Here is a 22,358-nt window from a genome sequence, read left to right on the forward strand (position 1 = left end):
ATATGTAAAAGGAGGCAGAAAGATCATAAGAGCCAGAGGCGTCTTTAAGGAAATTGTGTTTTCTGGATAAAACAAGCAGATATGCATATGAACTCAGAGATTCTGACACCATGCACAAAACCTACAAAGCTGAAGCCAGATGAAATCCTAGCATAGAGGAGGACAGTATGTATGAAGTCCCACCCCTAGCCTATGAGATGCTGGCATTTGATTGATGAAGGATTTTCCATTTCCTTCAACAAAGGGACATCTCACACATGGACCACACTCCAGGGCTCCATCATTTGTTTTTAAATAGAAAGGAGAAGAGAAGGTGGAGGAAGAGGAGGAAGAATATGAAGTTGGATGGGTAAGGAGGTAAGAAAGGATCTGGGGAGACTTAGGAAAATATCAAAGTCTCAAAGAATACATAAGGACATTATAAAAACATCTTTTTATGAGGCAATCCTTCATTTACAAAACCAGACACTAGGCCATAGTTTACAGGTCGTGTGTGTGTGTGTGTGTGTGTGTGTGTGTGTGTGTAGCATTAATGGTGATATTCTGGAGCAGAGAATAGGATAGAAACAGGCAGCGAATGATTGTGGGGTTAAGCTAAGTCTATCTGGCATGTTTCCCCAAACACCGTATATAAAGCACTTGCTATAGTTTGTACATTAAGTGTCTCCCAAAGGGCCATGCAGGATGTGTGGGCAATCTGGCTGTAACATTGGTCACCCCATGGTTCACCAGAGTTGATCCGACTGATTAGGCGGGTGTCCCCTCCTCCCTTACCACTCTATGTGCAATCCCTCCCAAAGCTGAGAGCTCAGTCAGCCTCAAGGGAGGGGATGAGGGTTAAAGAAAGAAAAGACAATTAGACGGTATTATGACCCCAGCAAGTGCTAAGGCAGGTTTACTTTCTTTCAGTCTGCTTTTACACCATTCTAGGTAAATGCAGAGTAGGGTCCGTTCTAGGTCAAGGGCAAAGTGATCAAGGAACAAACAAGGGATAAACAAAGGTCCCATGGTATTCAGGGACTCATCAAGATGATCAACATCTTGAATCTACTTCCTTGTCCTAGCCCAATGTCAAATTCTTACCATTATCCTTGAAGTGGCACTAAGAGCTCTCCACACCCCGAGTAGAGAAGGACCAGTCTTTGGTCAAGAGTATATGAGTGCTGTGCTTTCCTGCTAGAACCTCCAAACAAGTTCTCAAGGTCCAAAGTCCAATGCATTGTGGTTTGGTCCTCAGTGTGGCATTATGGAGAGATGGCTAACCCTGTAAGAGGTAAGACCTGATGGGAGATGTTCAGAGAGATGGAGCTATGCAGTCAAAGAGGATTGTGGTGTCCAGTCTCTTCCTCCTACCTCCTCCTCCTCCTGATCTTCTTCCTCTTCTATATCCATGCCCCTGAGATGAGTGGCTTTGCTCCACCACACATTCCCATGAGTCAATAGATTCATTCCCTTGGCAATGTGTTCTTGGCTATATACTAAAACTAGTTTATAGGTTGGTTTTTTGGGGTATTTGTTACTGAGACAGAAATCCCTCAGTGTCTCTCTGTTGCTGTGATAAGCCACTCCAACCGACAACAAGTTACGGAAAGGTTTGTTTCATCTTACACATCGACAAAACACTCCACAACTAAGAAAAGTCAGCACAGAAACCCAACGGTAGGCTGCTTGCTATTATGTACAATGTTAACAGGGAAATCATGATCAGGCAAGAAGTACAATGGAAGCCATGGACGATCTTGCTTGCTGGCTTGCTCCCAGACACACACTCAGCTAGTTGTATTATATAGCCAAGGATAACTTTCTAAGGGAATGGTACTGCCCACAGTGGGCTGTATCCTTCCACATAAATTAATAATTATGATAACTCCCCACAGATATGCAATACAGGCCAATCTGATCTTGGTAACTGCTCAATTAAGACTCCCATCTCAACCCTATATCATAAGTTATAAGTATTTCATTTGTCTAAAAGCACAGGAATCATGAGTCTCTTCCTCTTTACTACAACTGTCACCCAAAATAGTGCCTGGTCGGTGGTAGTCAAATAAATACCTTTGGATGAGTAAGTAATTAATGTAATAACGACGAGTGACAAAGAACCAGAAGATCTGGTCACCTTGAGTTATATGCACCAAGCACTGTGTCCCAAATGCAGAAACCAAATGCCCCCTCCCTGGGCCACCCTAATGTACAATTCTTGTTGATTCCATTTCTCTCCTCCAAACGCCTCCTCTGCACCAAGCACGCCAATCCCTTACCCTCATGTATCCACCATCCATTACTGCAGGTTGTAAATTCCCCACACAGCTTACAGGTTAAAAGGCTGTAAGTGGTTTGGTTTGAAGTACAAATGTTCCTTTTCTTTTTTAATAACTCTACTTCCTGGGACCTCTCCCCTGTCCTCCCAACGTGGTCAGCCCTGCTCTGGTATTGCCATTTCACCCAGAGAAGCCAAGGCAGGGTCCTGGGTAGGGTGGTGTTGGGGGGAGGGGAAAGGCAGGAAGGAGGTGAGTCTCTGAAATTTCCCCCGCCCCCACTTCTAACACAGATGGGGGCACTCTCCAACCTTGTTCCCCATGACAGACATGGTCAAATCACGATAAAATGGCAAAGTCGTTAAAAACGACTAAGCAGAGAATTGCAGTGGGAGGCCAGCACTGGGTTATAAAGATTTAAGACAAAGACTAATGTATACGCTTTTGTTGCAAGGGAGCAAGAGCACGTGCCCAGAAACAAGGGTAATGGGGAGTGCAGGGAACAGCTGTGGATGGTGTCTTACAGCATGAGTGATTTCTGTCTGTCCGGTTCTCCTGCATGAACAAGCATCTTAGTCCTGGCCCCAATCCTAGAACTTCTCCTTACCTCTGGGACCTTACCTAAGTCTTCCTCCATCTGACCCGGATGCTCCGTCTTTAAGAGGGACACTCACCATCCACATCACAGAAGCTGCAGTGGGAACTAAATGAGTGCACTCGGAGGCCACACAGAGTGTGCAGAGTGGGTACTAAACATCGAGTCGTTCCCCAGTACTGAGCTAGCACTGGGCAGTTAAGAAATCCCTCGGCAATGTTCTATTGGGCTTATTATGAAAAGGGACTCATCCCAAGCATCAGAGTGTGGTCCAAGATGTGGGGTTTTATACCATCTGATCATCTAGAAGAGCGAAGGGAGGGTCAGGCACTTTATTGTTGAATGCAGTGGAGGGCCAAGGAAGGAAGAATTACAGTCAGCATCCGTGGGTTCGGTTGAAGAAATCACATCCGGAAGTCTCTTTGCCTTCAGAGTCCTTTTTTCTGAGTGCCGCCTGGTTTCTCCCACGTGAAAAGTTGTTGGAGACTGGAAAGGTATTCTAATAATATTAGCCAAAAAGGCACTGTTCTCTTCTAGAAAGCCCCTGAGACCATGGCAGTTACTTTACCACGACTAAAGGCTGGTGCTTGAGCTAATGTGAAATTTGGCAACAAATATGCTTGACCTCTTAAGACTATTTCCTAAAGATCTGGACTCTCGAATTTCATAGATCAGCAGATTCCTGGGGCTCGAACTATTGCTCTCTCTGCCTCCTCTTCTTCCCCCCTCTCTCCCTCTGTCCCTCCATCCACTTCTCCCTTCATCCTTCCTTCCTCCTCATCCCCCCCACTCAATAGCATGCACAGAATCTCATGTTCTTGCTCTCTGGCATTCTATTTGCATCTCCTGTCTGAAATCCTGACTCCCAGCACACACCCACTGTCTCAGTACCGACCCGTTGTATATCGGGGGTCCTCCTAGTGAGGAGCCATGAAGTCCAGTCTCTGAATTCTATTCTTTTCATCTCATCCCAAGTAGCCCCTGTCTAGCATCTGCTGAATGCATGATCACTTGTTTAACCTAAATGTTTCCTGCTCACATTTTACTGTGGCTTCTCTACCGACCAGTCTGTGTTTTCCTCAGCCTTACAAAAGCAGCCCGGGTTCCAGCCAGCAATCCCCACCCAAGCTCATGCAAGCCACCCTGACAAAACTCAGAGGGTGGGATGGAGATAGACCCGAGAAATGAGAAGGACAGTGTGTGTGAGAACTGATTTGGGGTAAATAGATGAAAACATATTGTATGCCTGTGAGAAACTGTCAATAAATAAAGTTAAAACTGCTTGCCGATCTTCCAAGTTCAGTTGCCAGTACCTGTATCAGATGGCTGACAATACCCTGTGACTTCAGCAACAGGAGATCCAATATGTGCGCATACACACACACACACACACACACACACACACACACACACACACACACAGATAGAGAGAGAGAGAGAGAGAGAGAGAGAGAGAGAAAGGTGGGGGAGGGAGAGAGAGAGAAAATAAAGAATAAAGTAAAAAAAAAAAATTAAGTTTCAAAAGATTGTCATTTGTCCTGTAGGATCACGGGCCACAAAGCAGACACTGGCTGGTTTTGTGTGAGGCATTTTCTCAATTGGTGATCAAGTAGGAAGTGCCTAGACCATTGTGGGTGGAGCTATGGGCTGGTAGTCTTAGGTTCTATAAGAAAGCATGCTGAGCAAGCCAGGAGAAGCAAGTCAGTAACATCCCTCCATGGCCTCTGCATCAGCTTCTATCTCCAGGTTCCTGCCCTGTGTGGGTTCCTGTCCTGACTTCCTTTGGTGATGAACAGCAATGTGGAAGTGTGAGCCAAATTAACCCTTTCCTCTTCAGCTTGCTTCACAATCATGATGTTTTGTGCAGGAATTCAAACCCTGACTAAGACCCTGCAGTTTTTCTAAATGTAACAGTGACAAAAATAATAATAAATACCAAAAAAAAAAAAAAAAAAAAAAAAAAAACCTAGCTCTGGTGACCAGAGCAACAATAATAACCCACATGGCCAGTGGGAAATCACAGGACAATGACAACACCCAAAAGGGTGTTAGTAGTCAGGTTATACTAAGGGAAGAAAGGAGGAAGAGGAGTGTCAATCCCATTTTAGTGAAAAAAATATTGCACCTGTAGAAATCAATCTAGCAGGGGACAGGCTGTGGTGTCACCAGTGGTCTGTGGCAGTCACTGACTATGGCAGTACTCTTTTTTCTTCTGAAGCTCTTCTGTTCCTGGTTGTCTAGAATGAACCCATTTCACATCTGAATAGGGCTGTCTCTGACTCTGTTCCCTGCCCTTGGATCCCCTTCCCCCTACCTGAACTGCCTGTTTGGGTCTCAGTGGAAGAGGATGTGCTGCGATTAGATGTCCCAGGATGGGTTGGTACATAAAGGGAGTGCCTCCCCTTCTCTGAGGAAAAAGGGGAGGGGGCAAGGGGAAAGGGACTTGTAATTAAAGGTGAGACTGGGAGGAAGAGAGAGGGGGCTGTGATCAGGATGCAAACAGAATAAAAATAAATTATTGAGGGGGGAAAAAGAACTCTAAACAAAGATCCGGAAGATGTTTTGCTCCACTGGGATCCAGACTCTTCTCCTCCATCTGCTGGGAAGCTGCTTTCTCCCCATGGATGGCTCCTTAAGAGGGAAGGTGGTACCACATCTCTATGCTAACAGCCAGTAGGGTTCATCCAAGAGCAACAAGCTGAGCTCTCAGAAGAAAATTAGAGAGACTCCAAGACTCCGGAAATTAGACCTGGAAAGCCTAGCCGAGTAATCTAATGCATATTTCTCCCTCAAGAATCCTCACTCTATACAATATATTTTCTGGTGTGAGCACTTACTTTGCAAATTTGTTTTCAATGTTTCACATAATTAAGATTTCATTCCCACACTTTCAACCAGCCAATAAGCTCTTAATCCACTCTCTCTAAGAAGACCTAGAACAATTCCAACAAGCTTTAAAGATGTCCATCAAACACTGGGGAAAATATCTTAACCCCACTTAAAACCCCTGCACCTCTGCCTAGACCCTACATGAGACATCTTACCTAAGTCATCTTAAATTTTCCTATTTTTGAAAAGGACACCTCACCATCTAGCTAACAGAAGTCTCAGGAACTGGAGCGGAGGAGAAGTTCTAGCAGTTAAGAGCACTAGTTGCTCTGGCAGAGGACCCCAGTTCTGTTCCCAGCACCCATCAGACAGCTCACATCCACCTGTAGCTCAAGCCCCCCACCCCAGGGGATCCAACAGTGCCTCTGCTTGTACATACAGGTATCCATACAGGTGCGCGCGCACACACACACACACACACACACACACACCTTTTTTTCAAGCTGTAGGGAGTGAATGAGTTGTTAATATAAAGAACTCATTGTATACATATGGCAATCACTCGTTCAATGTTTGACAAATCTGGCAAAATGGACAGTTGTCGGGAAGAGGCAACAACCTCTTTGTTTGTTTGTATCCCCCTGGCTGATACTAGTGGGTTAGATTTGATGGTGCAGTTGATGAGCTTGTAAAGCTAAATTCTACTTGGAATCTCAATGTCGAGTTTCGTCGTACCCATATATTAACCACCCTCAGATCACAGAAGAGGTACCATTCAGTTTTCCCACTGTCCTTAAAGCCAGGACCGGGACACCAGCTGTAGCAAAGAAGGGAAGGAGGACAGACTGAAGAGTCCTGTTTGAGGCAGAATCAATAGGGTTTGATGAATAGCCCTCAGAGAGGCTGGAAAAGAAGAATCGAGTCTCCAAGCACCTGACTTGGATGATTAAATACTCTCGAATTCACTCAATGAATTATCTACTGTGCACTTACTATGGCCTGAGTGCTGTTCTAGAATAAAAAGACAGAGTCTATGAAGGATAGGATGGTCTCCTTTGAAGAGCGAGTCCATGAGGGTTCAGAAAGTGGTGGAGAAATGGACCTAGGGATGAGGAACAGGGCAGGGGGAGCATGTATAGGGACTGTAGAGTAGGAAAGGCACTGTTTAATAAAGAGGGAAAGTCTATGCAGCTGGAATGTTGAAAATGAGGAACAGACTATTCCAAGAGAAGCTTGGGGAGTAAGCAGAAACAGTTGAACTTTTGGAAGCAGGTTCTAAGACAGACCTGGAGGGAAATCTCCAGACAGATCCAAGGCTACAACCTAAAATCTAGAGGTGGTGTTAGGGTTGAAGAAAGTGCCTCGTTATATATAGCAGAATTACCAGAGAGTTTCAGAAATATGGATTTCTTGGGCACCCAAAATATAGATTTCTAGATGCAGAATTGCCTCAGACTGGAGAGATCCGTTTCTTCGATGCTCTTTGGTTCTCTCAATCAGGGGTGTTGTTTTAACCTCTCTCTCTCTCCCATGTACTAGCATAAAACTAAGTGCTGGACATAACAGTACAGCATAAATGAGCATTGTGATCCTCACAGAAAAGTAGCCATGCTAATAAAACATCACAGTGACTGAACCTAGTGTTGACAAATGAACAAAGCAAGGCTGTCTGAGACTAATATTCTATTATTCTATATATAATTTCAGAGGGAAAGGCAATGACAAAGGCTACATAGAAGGCTGGGTGTACTGTTACACATGTAATCCCAGCACATGCAATGCTGAGGCAGGAGGATTGCTGTGAGTAGAGGGCCATTCTAGGGTGTGTGTGTGTGTGTGTGTGTGTGTGTAGATAGATAGATAGATAGATAGATAGATAGATAGATAGATAGATAGAGATATAGAACATAGGAAGACTGAATCCAATCTTTTGGTTTACCCAAACTCAGTTAACTAAACAAAATGGAGAAGAGAGCATGAAGAAGAAAGGACCATTTTATCTGAGTGTTTTTCCAGCAAGCTTGCACTGGGCGCTGTCCCTCACACTAATACCAGAAGTCAAAAGTATGATCTCTCTCCCTCTATCTCTATCTGTCTCTGTCTCTGTATCTCTCTCTGATTCTCTCTCTGATTCCTCTCTCTCTCTCTCTCTCTCTCTCTCTCTCTCTCTCTCTCTCTCTCTCTCTCTCTCTGGTTCCTCTCTCTCTCTCACTCTGATCCTCTCTCTGATCCTCTCTCTCTGATCCTCTCTCAGAAATGGCAGTGCAGTGAAAGAAACAGGCAAGTACAACCAAATAGGTATGAGCCCATGCCACCATGCTATAAGCAAGAGCATCCCAGACAAATATGCTCACATTCTGAGAAAGCTACCACAATGATTAATACCTTTGAGGATGGTGATGTAATGACTTTGGAAACCAGGTGTGATAGGGTTATTGTTATTTTTATGGTCCTACAAAGCTCTGAATATCTGGATTTCAGAGGAAATTTCTGTAGCCGAGAATCCTGCCAATTCTGAGAGAGAGAGAGAGAGAGAGAGAGAGAGAGAGAGAGAGAGAGAGACAGAGAGAGAGAGAGACAGAGAGAGTAAGATGTGACATAATAATTTCTATTCTAAGAAACCAGAATCCTGAAAACTGGTAACATTTATTGAGCACATAGATTTGCCTGGTTTAATGTGCAATCACATGACTTCCTTGCTATGTCCAGGGGAGGCATGGAGCATGAATGACCCGGCCTTTTTTAAATGCAGAAATTGGGTGAGGTGATGAGGACTTTCCTGTAACCAAGCTCCAACTGGGCAGAGAGTCTCTGTTATGATTTCTTAGGAATAGCTTACATCCTAACATTAGCTGCTTTCTTTGCCCCAGGGCCAAAGTGAGTCCCTCTCTCTCTCTATCCCGTCTCTGTCCAGGATGTTTGTACCAGCCTAAACCACGTGGGAGTCTTCCCGAGAGCCATGAAGTAGAGACTTCGTCTCCTGCTTTTCCTGGGAGGTTAAAGAAGTGTATAATATAAAGTGTGTTATCAGCTGGATACGGAGAATCTATTCCTTCTAATGGTTCAGATTCAGTGATAAGTTTAAAAGGTGAGATGGTCCTTCACAGCCAGTTTAAAACCTAAAAGGTCTTGCTCCCTCCTTCCCTGAGCCCTTTCTTGCAAACTTCTCAGTGTGAATCAGTTAGTTCATGCATCCACAGAAGGGTCTCTACCTGTAAGGGAGCATGGCTGTCAGCTGCTTTTCTGCCTCCAAGGGTGACAGGCTCCCTCTCCCTCCCCCACTTGCTTTCTCCCTCCCTCCCTCTTATGGGGAGGCTCCTGGCTCTTGGCCTAAGTCCCTGAGCCCAGCGGCGTGCAGGCAGAGAGAGGACTGACCTACGCAGGAAGAGCGAAGTCTCATCTCCCTTGAGCCCAGAACAGCAAGCTTTTCAGAGCCTCTGCTCACCATGAGCCAACAGCCAGAGCCCCAGGCTGTTCGAGCAATGCGCTCCTCGTCCCTCCCGGTGTCACCGACTTTGTCCATGTCTCAGTATGCTTCCCGCTCAGACTCTAAGGGAGCTCTGGACAGCAGCAGCCCAGAAGCCAACACAGAAGACGACAAGGCCGACGAGGACATACCCGCGCCCAATAACTATCTGTGGCTCACCATTGTCTCGTGTTTCTGCCCAGCATACCCGGTCAACATCGTGGCTTTGGTCTTCTCTATTATGGTGAGTTGGGTTGGGACCAAAAGTAGCTGCAAAAGAGAGATCCGGGGCGGCGCTGCCTCTCATCACCCTAGACACTCAGTTTGGGGGTCCAGACCTCCTCTTCATGCTTTGCCCAGGGGCTCAGCAGCACAGCGCTAACCAAGCCTTCTCCAGACCAACTTTGTGCTTCTTTGGTCCAGATACTCCCACTCCAAGTTCACTGGACTTTGCAGCTTCTCCTAGTTCCCACTGCTTTCCTAGAACCTCCATGTGCTCGCTCTGACAAGCCTCAGTACAGCTTCATGCTCCAAGCCTGCAGGCTCTGTGTCCCGCTGTGTCCCATGATTGGCCACACTGGGTGCCCCTGCTCTCCACTGCCCAAAGCTGCCTCTCTGTTTGCAAGTTCTTTCTCTGCAGTGCGCTGGGCACTGCCTCTGTCACTCTTGGAGGGGCCTTGGGGAGATTCCCACAGCTCTTCCCTGAGCTTGCCCACCCCTCCACCCCACCCCCACCCAGCATGTTTACCCTAGGGTCAAAGTTTCTTCCTGTTTCTTGCCACACCTTGGCTCTCTCTGGCACCAGCCCCCTCCACATGCTAACACACAGGACACCTCCATAGGACTTTCTTGATTGTACCCTGTGCTCTTCTCCAAAGAGAAAAAGCCTGCATGGCCTCTCCCTCAGTTTGTCTTAATCTGTTCCCACTTTGCAGCACACGGACCTTGTCTGACTTTTCCAGGAGCCCCTCTACCCCTCGGTCCTACCCACAGGTCTCCACCCAGTGCATTTGGGGATTCCTCTATGGAGCTATGCCCTAGGGCTCAGCTCTGCTGCCCTCTTCAATGCTCCCAGGAACCAGATCCTCCCTTATTGACTGGAGCAGCTGGCCCCTGCCATGGTGGCAGGGTGAAATTCACACAGACTCTGCCCTGGGACAACCCCAGCAGTTGTAGGAATTACATGCTCCCTCCCCCAAGGCCCCACCTCTCCTGCAGCTAAACTAATGCAACTTCCACCAAAGACAAGTCTCCAAATGGGCTAAGGTTCCGAAGCCTGCAGATACACCCACCCACTGGTGAGACCTCTCCGGGGCACAGCAGGGACTCCATTTGCACCTATTCACTGCCGTTCCCCAAACCTGGCTGTCTGCACCAATATAAGAAAGCCCAACCCCTGGTTCCAATCCCAGTCCTACCACGTGTGAGCCCTATGAAGTCAAGAACTCAGCTCAGATCTGAGCTTCGCTTTTCTTTATAAAATGGGAATTGTTGTGGCTATATTTCTGGGAGATTGTTAAATATTAATGAGATAACTGTGGTGTACCTAGAATGGTGACAAGCATCACAATAATCAATAATAATAATAAATGATAAATAATAATATAATTTCTTTGTTCAAATGTCACTTCATGAAACCTGTTTAAAAGTTTAAAACCAAAGTCCTTCCCAAGCTGTAGGTACCTGTCCCTGTTGCTCTCAGTGCACAGCACTTCAAAGACTTTTTTTTTGTTTGTGGGAGCACCAACAGCATGGGCGTGGGTGTCAGAGGACAATTCTATGGAGTGGCTTCTCTGTCATCTTCACCTTTCTGCAAGTCCCCAGTAGATCTTAGGTCACCAGGCTTACACAGCAGGTGCCTTTGCTGACTGAGCAATCTCGTTTTGGTTTTTTTTTTTTGTTTGTTTGTTTGTTTGTTTTTTTAAAATAAGTTTGTTATCTCTGTCCCCTCATTACACAGAGTGCAGGCTCTGTGAGGACAGGGATACTTGTGGTGTTCGTTAGTGGGTGCTGTGGAAACAGCCATGAGAGAATCAGACAGGTGGATAATCTGAAAATATTATGAAATGAAGGCATGCATGAAGGAAGGGTCGAGGGTTTCACCTGTCCATTTCACTCCTGTTTCCAAGTCCTGGAAGCTGAAGTGCTCTCACCGGTTTCTGAATGCCAGCACTTCCTTCCTCTCTGAGTATCTGTTTTTGTTTTCAGAGAGACTAGAGGAGTTGTGGAGCTGCCAGACTCTCCCAGCCGCAGGTCAGGTCTCGCTGCCCACATTCCATTCCCTTTTATTCATGAAGCAGCTAACTCGCCAGCCAGCGCTACTTAGGAAGAAGCAGTTCTGAAGCCTTTCCTTCTCACTGGTCCCAAATCAGCCACCACTTGTGGTGACACAGCCTGGGGTGTCCTGGGGGATGGGTTTTTCTGGTGGAAGCCTTTCTACCTAGCCCCCTCATTCCCCAAGCTTTCCCCAATGACTTTACAGCATGACCCCATCTGACTATCAGACACAGGAAGCTTTGAGATAGTGCCATATGTTTGTTCGTTTGTTTTGCTTTTTAAAGCTTTGGTTGCTCATCTGAAGAGCAAGGAAGGGATGCTGAGGCGCCCTGCTGTTGTTTGCTTCAGTTTGAGGTTTTTAACTTAATTTTGGTCTTATCATTTGTTTATGTGGGCGCCGGTGTAGGTGTGTGTGTGGGCGTGTGAGGGGTGACATGTGTGGGGACATGTGTGGGTGCATGTGTGGGTGCATGCAAGTGGAAGAGCTCTCACCCCAGCCTGTATGTAGAGGTCAGAGGACAATGCCGTGGAGCTGCTTCCATCTGTCCGCCTTTGCCCGGGTCATGGGATTGAACTCAGGCCTTCAGGCTTATGTGGTAACTGCTTTACCCACTGAGCCATCTTACCAGCGAGGTTTTGGAGTTTGTTGGTAGCTGTGCTGGTGGTGTTTTGAGGCAGAGTTTCAATTTCCGGTCCACGCTAATTTTGAACTTACAACCCTTCCAGCCTCGACCTCTCTGCTGAGTTTGCAGGTCCATGCCATTGCACCTGGCGTGTGTACGTTAACAGCGAATAGTAAAAAGATATGGCATGCCAACCACGGCAAGCGGCGTGTGCAGCAAGCCATTCTGTAAGTGGGTAGATTTGGTATCTGGAGACCTCATCTGTCACATATGGAAACAAGCAGAGTACAGAAACACTTGGCGCCGAAACTGTAAACAGGACTCCTAAGCACTTGCTGTTTGTTGTTCACTCTCTGAAGTCGTTTCTCATTCAAGTGGTGTGGACAGGAGCTTGATACATTTTGTGACGATGATCCCAAAGGGCAGAGGGAGATCACATGATTAGACTCATCCACTCAGAAGGGTGACACCATGGTCACCTTCTAAAAGCACAGCCTCCTGAGAGTTCAGGGACTGAATTTGAAGGTGGGATTTGATGGGACACCATACTCAAACCTCAACAGCCATTGTCCAGTACTGCTCTAGATGCACAAGGTTTAGGGTATCTTGTGATTCCTGTCCTGGCTGTGTCCCAATCTCTCTCATCTATAAATTCATGGCAATTAAGCGATGGAGGGGGGTCTCGGATAGGAGTTACACAGTCCCCATAAAAATGTCTGGGGCTGTTGGGGACCATCTATAAGGGCCTGTTGGTATTGATAAAAAAGAACCCAAATGCAAATGCCCAGCAATGCTATAAGGTTTTTCTCCCCATGAACTGACATATCCCGAAAGCATCCAAATTGTTCGCTTTCCGTTTATGTCATAAACATAAAGCTTTCTAACCAAAGGCAAGATGGGAAGAGAAGGCTTATTTCAGTTAATAATTCGCAGTCCTCCTCCAAAACCAGCACAGCTCAAGTCTGTCATGGTTTCGTCTCTGTGATAAAATACACTAGTGGGAAAGGATTTACTCGGCAGTGATTTCCAGGCCACAATCTATCACTGAGTCGAGTCAGGACAGAAACTCAAGGTAGAAACCCAAAGGCAGGACCCATGGGAGAGTGCTGCTTGGTGACTCTCACTGGCTCGTGCTCAGGGAACTTTGCCACACAGCCTAAGCCCTGCCTAGGGACGATGACACCTACAAAAGGCTGGGCCCTCCTACGACACTTCTACATCAAACAGCAATCAAAACAATTCCCCAAAGACCGCTCATAGGCCAAATGGATCTGGGCAGTTATTTGAGTCCCCCTCAAATGGCTCTAGGATAGTTAGTGCCCTAGTTGAGACCTTCTCAAATGACTCTAGGCGGTGTCAAGTTGACCATAAATGATAAGAGACACATTCTAATAAATAATATGCCCTATAGTGGAAGTTGGCCTAAATATATCTATATGCTGAAAATAACCAGTTCCCAAAAATGGTTAATAAAAAGGAAAGTGAGCGATCTCAGAACAGCCAGTGCCTGTGTTATAAAGCTACACCTAAGGAGCATTCTATAACTTGGAACTGTGTGTTGGAGTAGAACTTGAGAATAAATCTACATTGAAAAATACAGAAGAGCGTCCAAGCTGTGGGCATGTGTGTTCTTTCTAACACCCATGTGGGACCAGGGAGCCTGGGGTTAATGATACAATATGCCACAGGTAAGTCACAGATAATAACAACATGGCTGAAGGGCTTAGCATCACCTGCGGTGGGAGCACGAAAATTTTCAGTCCAACGAGAAAAGGATATGTAACCTGTATTCATCTTGGAGGATTTTTGTGTTGTGTGACTTTTCATAGGGGGACAAGAACAAATGTCCGTTCTTCCCAGACAGAGCACCAGTGACAGACAAAAGAGATAATTCCACCCAGGGCTAGCTTAGAGAATCGGTGAGTTTATTTGGGGTTACTTAAAGGAGTAAGGGGAGAAGCTACTCACAAGAGTAAGGAGATGACTTACTCAGAGGAGTAAGGGGAGGACTTACTCAGAGGAGTAAGGGAAGGAGTTACTCACAGGAGTAATAAGAGGACTTACAGGAGTAGAGGAGAACTTAAAGGAGTAGGGGAGGACTTACTTATAGGAGTAGGGATGACTCAAAGGTAGCTGCATCACTTAAAAGCCCAAGTCTCCCTCTTCCCTCAAGGAGAGAATGTTTTGAGGGGGAAAAATCAGTACCCACCAGATACACCCCAAGAACTCCCTCTAGAAGGAGTTACTGCTAGCCCACTCTGCATTTCTACATGGACTTGAATACAGCACCTTCCTCAGTGCAGGTACAGCCTTGCACCAGGGCACAGAGCTTGGCAAAGGGAACACAGGCTGGCTTTCAGGATTCACTGGACAGCCTCTATTGTATTTCCATTGATCACAGCAGAAAGGAGCCCCATACTTCCTCACCCCAGTCCTCTGCCCTGGAGAAAGGATGCTTGCTAAGTGAACAAATATCTCTATGACAGACTATCACATGGCACCAGAAGCTTCCTTTGTTTCAACTCGAGAAGACCAGCAAGGTCTCTCTGTGTCTGTAGATCAGGAGGTCATGAGGTTCCTGGTGAATTGTAAGATGGCCAGCAAATTTGGAGAATTCACCATCCATTCGTGTTATAACTGGAATTTGGCACCTGGCTTAGAAGACTGTAGGTGCATCCTCTCTAAGCCTCCGTCCTTCCTGACATCCTGATGCAGTGAGTTCTACAACTGATCTAAATAGTCACTGCAGTCAAGGACACTGAAGAGTCTGTGGCTTCTGACTGGAGGGCTTACAAGCTTCTTTCACCAGAACCCCTCTCTCTGCAGACTCCTGTGAGGTCCGAGTTGTGCCGTTTGCTGTTTACGGTTCCATATAAGTGCCTCAACCTTTCTCCAGCTTGGGTTTTTATTAACCCTGTAAGACAGAGGCTGTGATGGCACTTTACCAGAGTGTACTTGTGGGGATAAAGATAAACGTTTAAAAGATTCCACTTAATACCTAGAATACAAGTAGAATGCAGTACTGTGCTGTTTGAGATGCTGGTCAGGATGGTGGTGATGGTGATGATGGTGGTGTTGGTGGTGATGATGGTGATGGTGGTGGTGGTGATGGTGGTGATGATGGTGATGGTGATGGTGATGGTGGTGGTGATGGTGGTGGAGGTGATGGTGGTGATGATGGTGATGGTGGTGGAGGTGATGGTGATGATGATGGTAATGGTGATGACGATGGTGGTGGAGGTGATGGTGGTGATGATGGTGATGGTGGTGGTGGTGATGGTGTTGTCTATACATCAGAGGCACATGTCATTATCTTTCCCAGTGGAAATGTCTCTGTTTTGCTTTGTGACCAGCAAATCTGATACTAATAAAAGCAGCAGCATGCCTCCTGAATAAGTATTTCTTGCAGCCTAAAGGTAAATGTTAAAGCGAAACATACACTCATAAGAGAGGAAGACTTCATCTCCCTGCGGAGTGATGAATGTTCAGAACGATGAACATTCTTGCTTTTCTTTTCCCTGATGTGAACCCACTTCAAATGCTGGTAGAGGACATCAGCACCCAAGACAAAGTGAGAGCACAGGAGACCAAGAGACACAGAGACGGCTTAGCATTGACTGACTGTACACAGTGTGCCACCATGAGATCTGTATCCTACAGAGTGACCAAGGAGAAAACATTCATCTTCCCTGCAAAACTCTAAGAATGATTCAGAAATCAGAAGTGGCAATGAATACAGTGCCTTTGAAAGTAATTTTTTAAATGCTAGGGCTGAAGAGAGGTGGAATCTTTCAAAGTATGTTCGAGAATTTCACAGGGAGCTGGAGAGATGGCTCAGCAGTTAAGAGCACTGGCTGCTCTTCCAGAGGTCCTGAGTTCAATTCCCAGCAACCACATGGTGGCTCACAACCATCTGTAATGGGATCTGATGCCCTCTTCTGGTGTGTCTGAAGACAGCTACAGTGCACTTATATATAATAAATAAATGTATCTTTTTAAGAGGGGGAAGGTTGGGAAGGGAACCAGAAAATATGTAGGAATCGTTTATCGCGCCTATGGTGTCAGGGAACTATGTCCTCAGTAACTGTCGGAAAAAGGATTTGCTCTCTGGTAGAATTAAACAGAACATGTCTAGACACAAGCAGAAAGTAGAGTCAGGGAACCACCTGAAAAGATTTGATGGGAACTCACTGTGTTCATCAGGAAGCTCTTGCCCCCACTTCACTGATCCCTAACTCTGACAACCAGGTGGGAGACAGGAGAATTTCTCTCCAAGTTAAAAAACTAAAGTACCTATAGGAATTGTGTTATGTGCTGATCTTGGTGACTATGACTAATATCTTACAAGCATAATCTAAGAAAAAACACGGGGGGCTTATCTTGGCTCACAGTTGGAGAACACATCCCTCATGGAGGAGAAGCTAAGATGGAAGATCACGCTGTAGCCAGAATCAGGAAGCAAAGAGCAATTACAGTCTGACCTTTAATTCACTTTTTAAATGCAGTTTAGGACCCTAGCCCATGAGTAAATGCTGCCCACTGTTAAGGTTAGTCTTTCCCTCTCTGTAGCTGGTCTTTGCTACTTTGTGGGTCTTCTTCCCACCCTTTATGCCCCAGTTTAATCCCCTAATACTAGACACTAGATAGGAGAGAGAGAGAGAGAGAGAGAGAGAGAGAGAGAGAGGAGAGAGAGAGAGATCGCTTGTTTTTTTTTCTTTGAGCACAAATACTAGCAAACCAGAACCCCTCCCAGGATAACCAACAACCCACCCTGCCTATCAGGGGGGTCTAGCATTTAAATACCCTCTAAAGAGTTCCCAGAATTCCAAATGTCACCCAATCATGGAATCTTGATAGAATCTGGCAAAACTGTGCCTCTACTAGAGCACGAGGCAAATCATAGTCAGGTGATATGAAGCAACCCCATGGCTCCACAGCTGGAATTCAAGTGAAAACATATCCTTATAATATTTCTGTGTGATTTTAAAGAAACCAAAATCCCAGAATTCTCACTGTACCTCTCAATTAAACTGATCTAGACATATTCAAAGGGTCTGTCTCCTTGGTCAGTCCTGGATACTATCATGATTAATAATTAATAGTTGCCAGAACAGGGGTCCCCCAGAGAAATGATGGCCACTCTATCCAGCCATACCACCGGCTGCCCAGCCATTGATAAGCTTCATCCTCATGAAGCCCCATTGTAGAAAGGACCTAAAGCAGTTGGATTCATACCGGCAAAGAATAGAACAGGAGCCACTGGGAGTTGGGGAGGAGAAATGGAGGGTTGTTTAACAACATTCAGATTCCATCCTGAAAACTGCTAAAATTCTGCAAATCTAGATAGACACTGGGGACAGACACCCTCAATGATGTGGATGTGACCAGTGCTCCCCATGGCCAGGACTTCCAAGCAGCTTCTAAGTGTCTTGCTTTCAAATAGAAAAACACCCAGAGGACTTTTCTGAATTGAGTAGAATATAAAGAAAAAAAATTAATTCAAGAAGTAGAAGAAAATGTCAAGAACACGTGGTTAACATCTCAGAGAGATAAGTAACTGTGTTGTGTCCACGAAACAAGAACACCTTGAAGAAAACAGAAGATTCACAGAAGCAGAGTTATTGGTAATCAAAAAGTATGAGGATGTCAGAGGCAAGAGGGCTGAGCGGTACAGGATTTGTGGCACAAGCCTCCGAGACCTGAGTCCAGTTGCCAACAACCTACTGTGGAAGAGAACTGACTTCCAAAAGTTGTTACCTGACCCCCATACATACACACATATACATAATAATAGCTAAAAGAATTTTCAAATGTGAGGGCATATAGTTTAAAGACAGTAAAATATTTTAAAAGCACAAGGACACGATACAAAAAAGCAAAAGAATGGAAGATTTAGAAGCAACTGTAGCTTCTTTTGGGAGAATGTTTCAGCCTTTAAATAGGGAAACATTGTAACAAGCTACAGCACGGACACCTGGAAGACATTACACTAGGTAGAAGAAATCCATCACCAATAAACACACTTGTAAATATCGTCCGACTCCATTATAGAAAGGCCCTAAAGCAGTTGGATTCATACTGGCAGAGAATAGAACAGGAGCCACCAGAAGTTGGGGAAGAGGAATGGAGGGCTGTTTAACAATATGGAGATCCCATCCTGAAAAACTGCTAAAATTCGGAAAATCTAGATAGGCCCTTGTGACAGACACCTTCAACAATGTGGATGTGACCAGTGCCCTGGAACTTTGTACTGAAAAGGGGATTAAAGAGAAAAAAGGGGGAAAAAAGAGAAAGGAAATATCCCCCAAAAAGTACAGGAAAATCAAGATGAGATGTTAAAATATGAGAATTGTCCCCAGAAATCTACCAGTCTAGGAAAGTTCCAGCAGAAAAAGAAAATACATGAGAAGAAATGATCAAATAAATAATGTGGGAAAGATTCCCAGAACTGAACACGTGAACTTCCAGGTTAAAAGCATCTCCCGGTACAATAAAATGATAGAAACAAAACGTTCACAGACGTGCACTGGCTGTAATCTTCAGTGCTTAAGGATAAGAGTCTCGGCTCTCCTGCAAACCAGCAAAGAGAGAAAAAACAGCCGCTTAAGGATTCTCAAGGACTTCAGAATTCCTACCAGTCATGAAGAAAGCATAATAAAAAAAACAAATAATAATAATAAAATAATAATAGCACAAAAATGAACCAAAATGACCTAAGAACCTGAAGGAGAACTATCCCCAACTTCATTCCAGGGCTTATCAAAATAACAATTGGAAAAGGGGAATAAAAACATTTTCAGACATTTACGATGTCAAAAAAACACCACCTGCCATGCACCTTGTCTCGGTAACTGTCCTCAGCCTCCTCAGAGAGAATGAATGAAGAGGAGAGAAAATACATCGAGTCTGACCTGTCCCTTACTCACACACAGTGTGAGCCTTTGTCCCCCATCTGATGGTGAACTTTCGGAAGGACATGGTGTTTTGAAGTCAAGGCTATCCCTTGTGGAGGTAGGTCACTGGGCAAGGGCATTCATAGATTGAACGGACCCCTGGCTCCTGTACTCTCTCTGCTTCCTGGTCTGCCATGGTGTGAACAACCTCCACTGCATCCCCCTGCCATGAGCATCACTCCACTGCATCCCCCTGTCATGAGCATCACTCCACTGCATCCCTCTGCCATGAGCATCACTCCACTGCATCCCTTTGCCATGAGCATCACTCCACTGCATCCCCCTGTCATGAGCATCACTCCACTGCATCCCCCTGCCATGAGCATCACTCCACTGCATCCCCCTGCCATGAGCATCACTCCACTGCATCCCCCTGCCATGAGCATCACTCCACTGCATCCCCCTGCCATGAGCATCACTCCACTGCATCCCCCTGCCATGAGCATCACTCTCCTACCACAATGGGCCAAAATAAATCTCCTCTCCCTTGAGGCATTTATAACAGGCACTGTGGTTGAAGCAATGTGGAAATAACTAATCCATATGGAATCCAGAAAAATATATCCAATGTAGAAAAAGAAGCAAAAGAGAACTGCTGCTGGAATCAAGACAACTGGCTGTATAAACCAACAGAAGACACCATTGATAATGGATGCTTGGACCAAAGCCATCTGGAGGAAGCCACAGACCTACTCTGAACTTGACCACACCCTCTCGGGATGGCAAGATTTGTGGTCAGAAAGAAAATAAACACCCACAGAAAGAAAGACTGTAAGAACTGTGTGTTCTTTCCATCTGGCCCAGAATGTAGCAAACCGGGTTCTGCTCATCCATCAAAACTGCATTTCAGGTGAATGGCAGTTAGGTTGTGTGGTCTATATAGTGACTTTCAGGACAGTGTAGAGAGATCATGTCTCAAACATACACACACACACACACACACACACACACACACACACACACACACAGTGTGGACATCTGCCAGCCAGGGTGCATACACCTTTAATCCTTTGCTGCCAGCACTGGGGTGGCAGAGGCAGGCAGATATCCGTGAATTCAAGGCTAGCCTGGTCTTCACAGTGAGTTCTAGGACACCCAGGGCTACATAATGAGACCCTGTATCAAAACAAAGACACCCTAAAAAAGAATTATATATTTTTTAAAAAATCATGAACACCGTGATTTCATTCCTATTTATTTCTTCGTCTGAAGTCTGAAGCTCTGAGGAACACATAGGTGGTTCCGGAATATAAAGACCGTGTCTGAAGTCTGCCATCGTTTGGAGCTTCTTTTCTCAACACACGCTGACGTTATATAGCACCGTTCATCATCCAAGCAGCTCCTGCCGCTTCCAAAGTTCGATCAGTGCATGGGGGATTAGTGAGCATTTGTACACGGGGATCTAGAATTGAGTTACTATGGCAGTCCTTTTAGTCTAAGATCAAAGGTATGGAATACATATATTCCAAGATGGTGATCCATATATCTCTTTACCAAAGAACATGTTTTTAAGTCTTGTTTGGATTTGCTGATGAAATGCTAAAAGAGATGGGTTTGTCATAATTTGCACAGACACGGATATACACACTATAATGTAATATGTGTTTATATGTAATATATATGTATACGTGTGATTGGGTGGTTGTTGAAGTTAGGTTATAGAAACATGAAAATTCATTCTGTTATATGGCCAATGTTTATATACCTTTGGAATTATACATAATAGAAGGAAACGAAGAAGGATGGATGGACAAGGAGATTTAAAAAAAATTTTTTTTTTAAAAGACTGAACTTTCCTCCCAAAGGTATTAAACACTGGCCAGATGTTGAGCAAAATAAGACACTAAGCAAGTCACAGCTAAAGTGGGGTTGGCCGTTTGTTAACAAGCAAGCCCTTTCCACCTTACCCCTCTGACGATGGCGCTGGAGGATGCTTCCAGATACTCATCAAGAGAGGGCCAAGGCAGAGTCACACCATTAAACAATGCTTCCTAGACTCCAGTCACCTGAGGACCTGTTAGGTCATGCATGGTGCTGCCGCCCTTTCAGTGCCTAGTTAGAAAATCGCTTCCTCCATGTCCTCTCCCTGCTTTCTCTGTGCCCTACATGGGGAGCGCGTCCTTGGCTCTTTCTATCACATTACACTATATGAACAGAGAGGAAAATCTCTAAAGCTCCCTTTTACGAAACTATCTGCTGTTTGAAAAGTCCAGGGTCACTCTTCTAAGTGCTGTTCTTTGGGTGGTCTGTCATCTTGCTATTGGCATGGCCCTTGTTAATGGTGCTGTTTTACAACATACAGTGTTTTGTTTTGGGAAGCGTTTTCCTAGCCCTGTCATTCCACTTCATAAGCATGAAAGTTGCTCTCTCTGCTTGAACAGACTCAGGAAAGTGACACTGGGGGCAAAACCAAAACAAGGGGTCCTTGAGCTCTCTACTTAGTCACTTGAAACACTGTAACAGGGTAGATGGTCTCTGTTTGCTACTCAGTCACTTGAAACATTGTAACAAAGTAGATGGTCTCTGCTCCACTTAGTCACTTGAAACATTGTAACAGGGTAGATAGTCCCTCACCCATGGCCTTTAGATAGGAACCTGGCCTTGAAAGCAGTCTCTTTTAATAGACTTGCCTTGTCAATATGTGAGCATCATCTATTATTCTCCATCAAACCTGGCCAAATTCCTCCCTGACGTTTGGCTTTAATAATGAGCAAAAGGACAATTCTCATCCGTCCTTGAAGATATTTATGGACCAAAACAGACCAAGGGCCTAAGAACAAGATGGATGAGCATGAGGCAGGTGGGCATGAATGGGCTTGTGGAATAAGAGGAAATACACCTCGCCCTCTGGAAGCCCAGTCTCCAGAGTTCCCAGGAACAGTTCCCAGAGAAGAAACCCAGGAGCAAGCAAAATCTAAAAGAAAAACCCCTAAATGACCTGAAAATTCAGGCGTTGTTACTGAGAATATCCACTAAGTGCCCGTATGCGTCAAGATGTTTTGATGAAAGTCAGCTGTCTGGGAGTCTGGAGTCTAAAAGGCTGATCTACACAGAGTTCTTGCATTAGGTCCAAAGGACTCTGGCTGTGAGTGGGTGTTAATGTAACTCTATAGGTGTGCTGAGAGGAGAAAACCCCACTACTCTCCAGCCATGTGTATGGAAAATAGAAGGAGAGGGGACACCAGTATCTTAGGAAAAGAGGAGAGTTGGTGTAAACAAAAAGAGAACATACTACGATATTAAGATTTCAATGTTGCAACTCACAAGATCAGACGGCTGGAGGGATGGCTCAGAGGTTTCTGTACTTGCGGCCAAGCCAGACGATCTGAGTTCGATCACTTGGTAGCACTTTGGTGT

At 45.3% G+C, this 22,358-nt stretch overlaps 1 protein-coding gene across 1 annotated transcript in view; it reads left to right on the top strand.

The window, feature by feature from the left end:
• Positions 1-9,032: 9,032 nt before the first annotated feature.
• TMEM233 (transmembrane protein 233) overlaps positions 9,033-22,358 on the top strand; it is a 43,750-nt gene continuing 30,424 nt past the window's right edge. Inside the window, exon 1 of the mRNA XM_080940876.1 lies at positions 9,033-9,392. Within this exon, the coding sequence (XP_080797002.1) occupies positions 9,129-9,392 (264 nt within the window). The 5' untranslated portion in view covers positions 9,033-9,128. The remainder of the gene's footprint in view (positions 9,393-22,358) is intronic.

This window comes from Micromys minutus (genome assembly GCF_963924665.1).
Source record: "Micromys minutus genome assembly, chromosome: 29".
Lineage (NCBI taxonomy): Eukaryota > Metazoa > Chordata > Mammalia > Rodentia > Muridae > Micromys > Micromys minutus.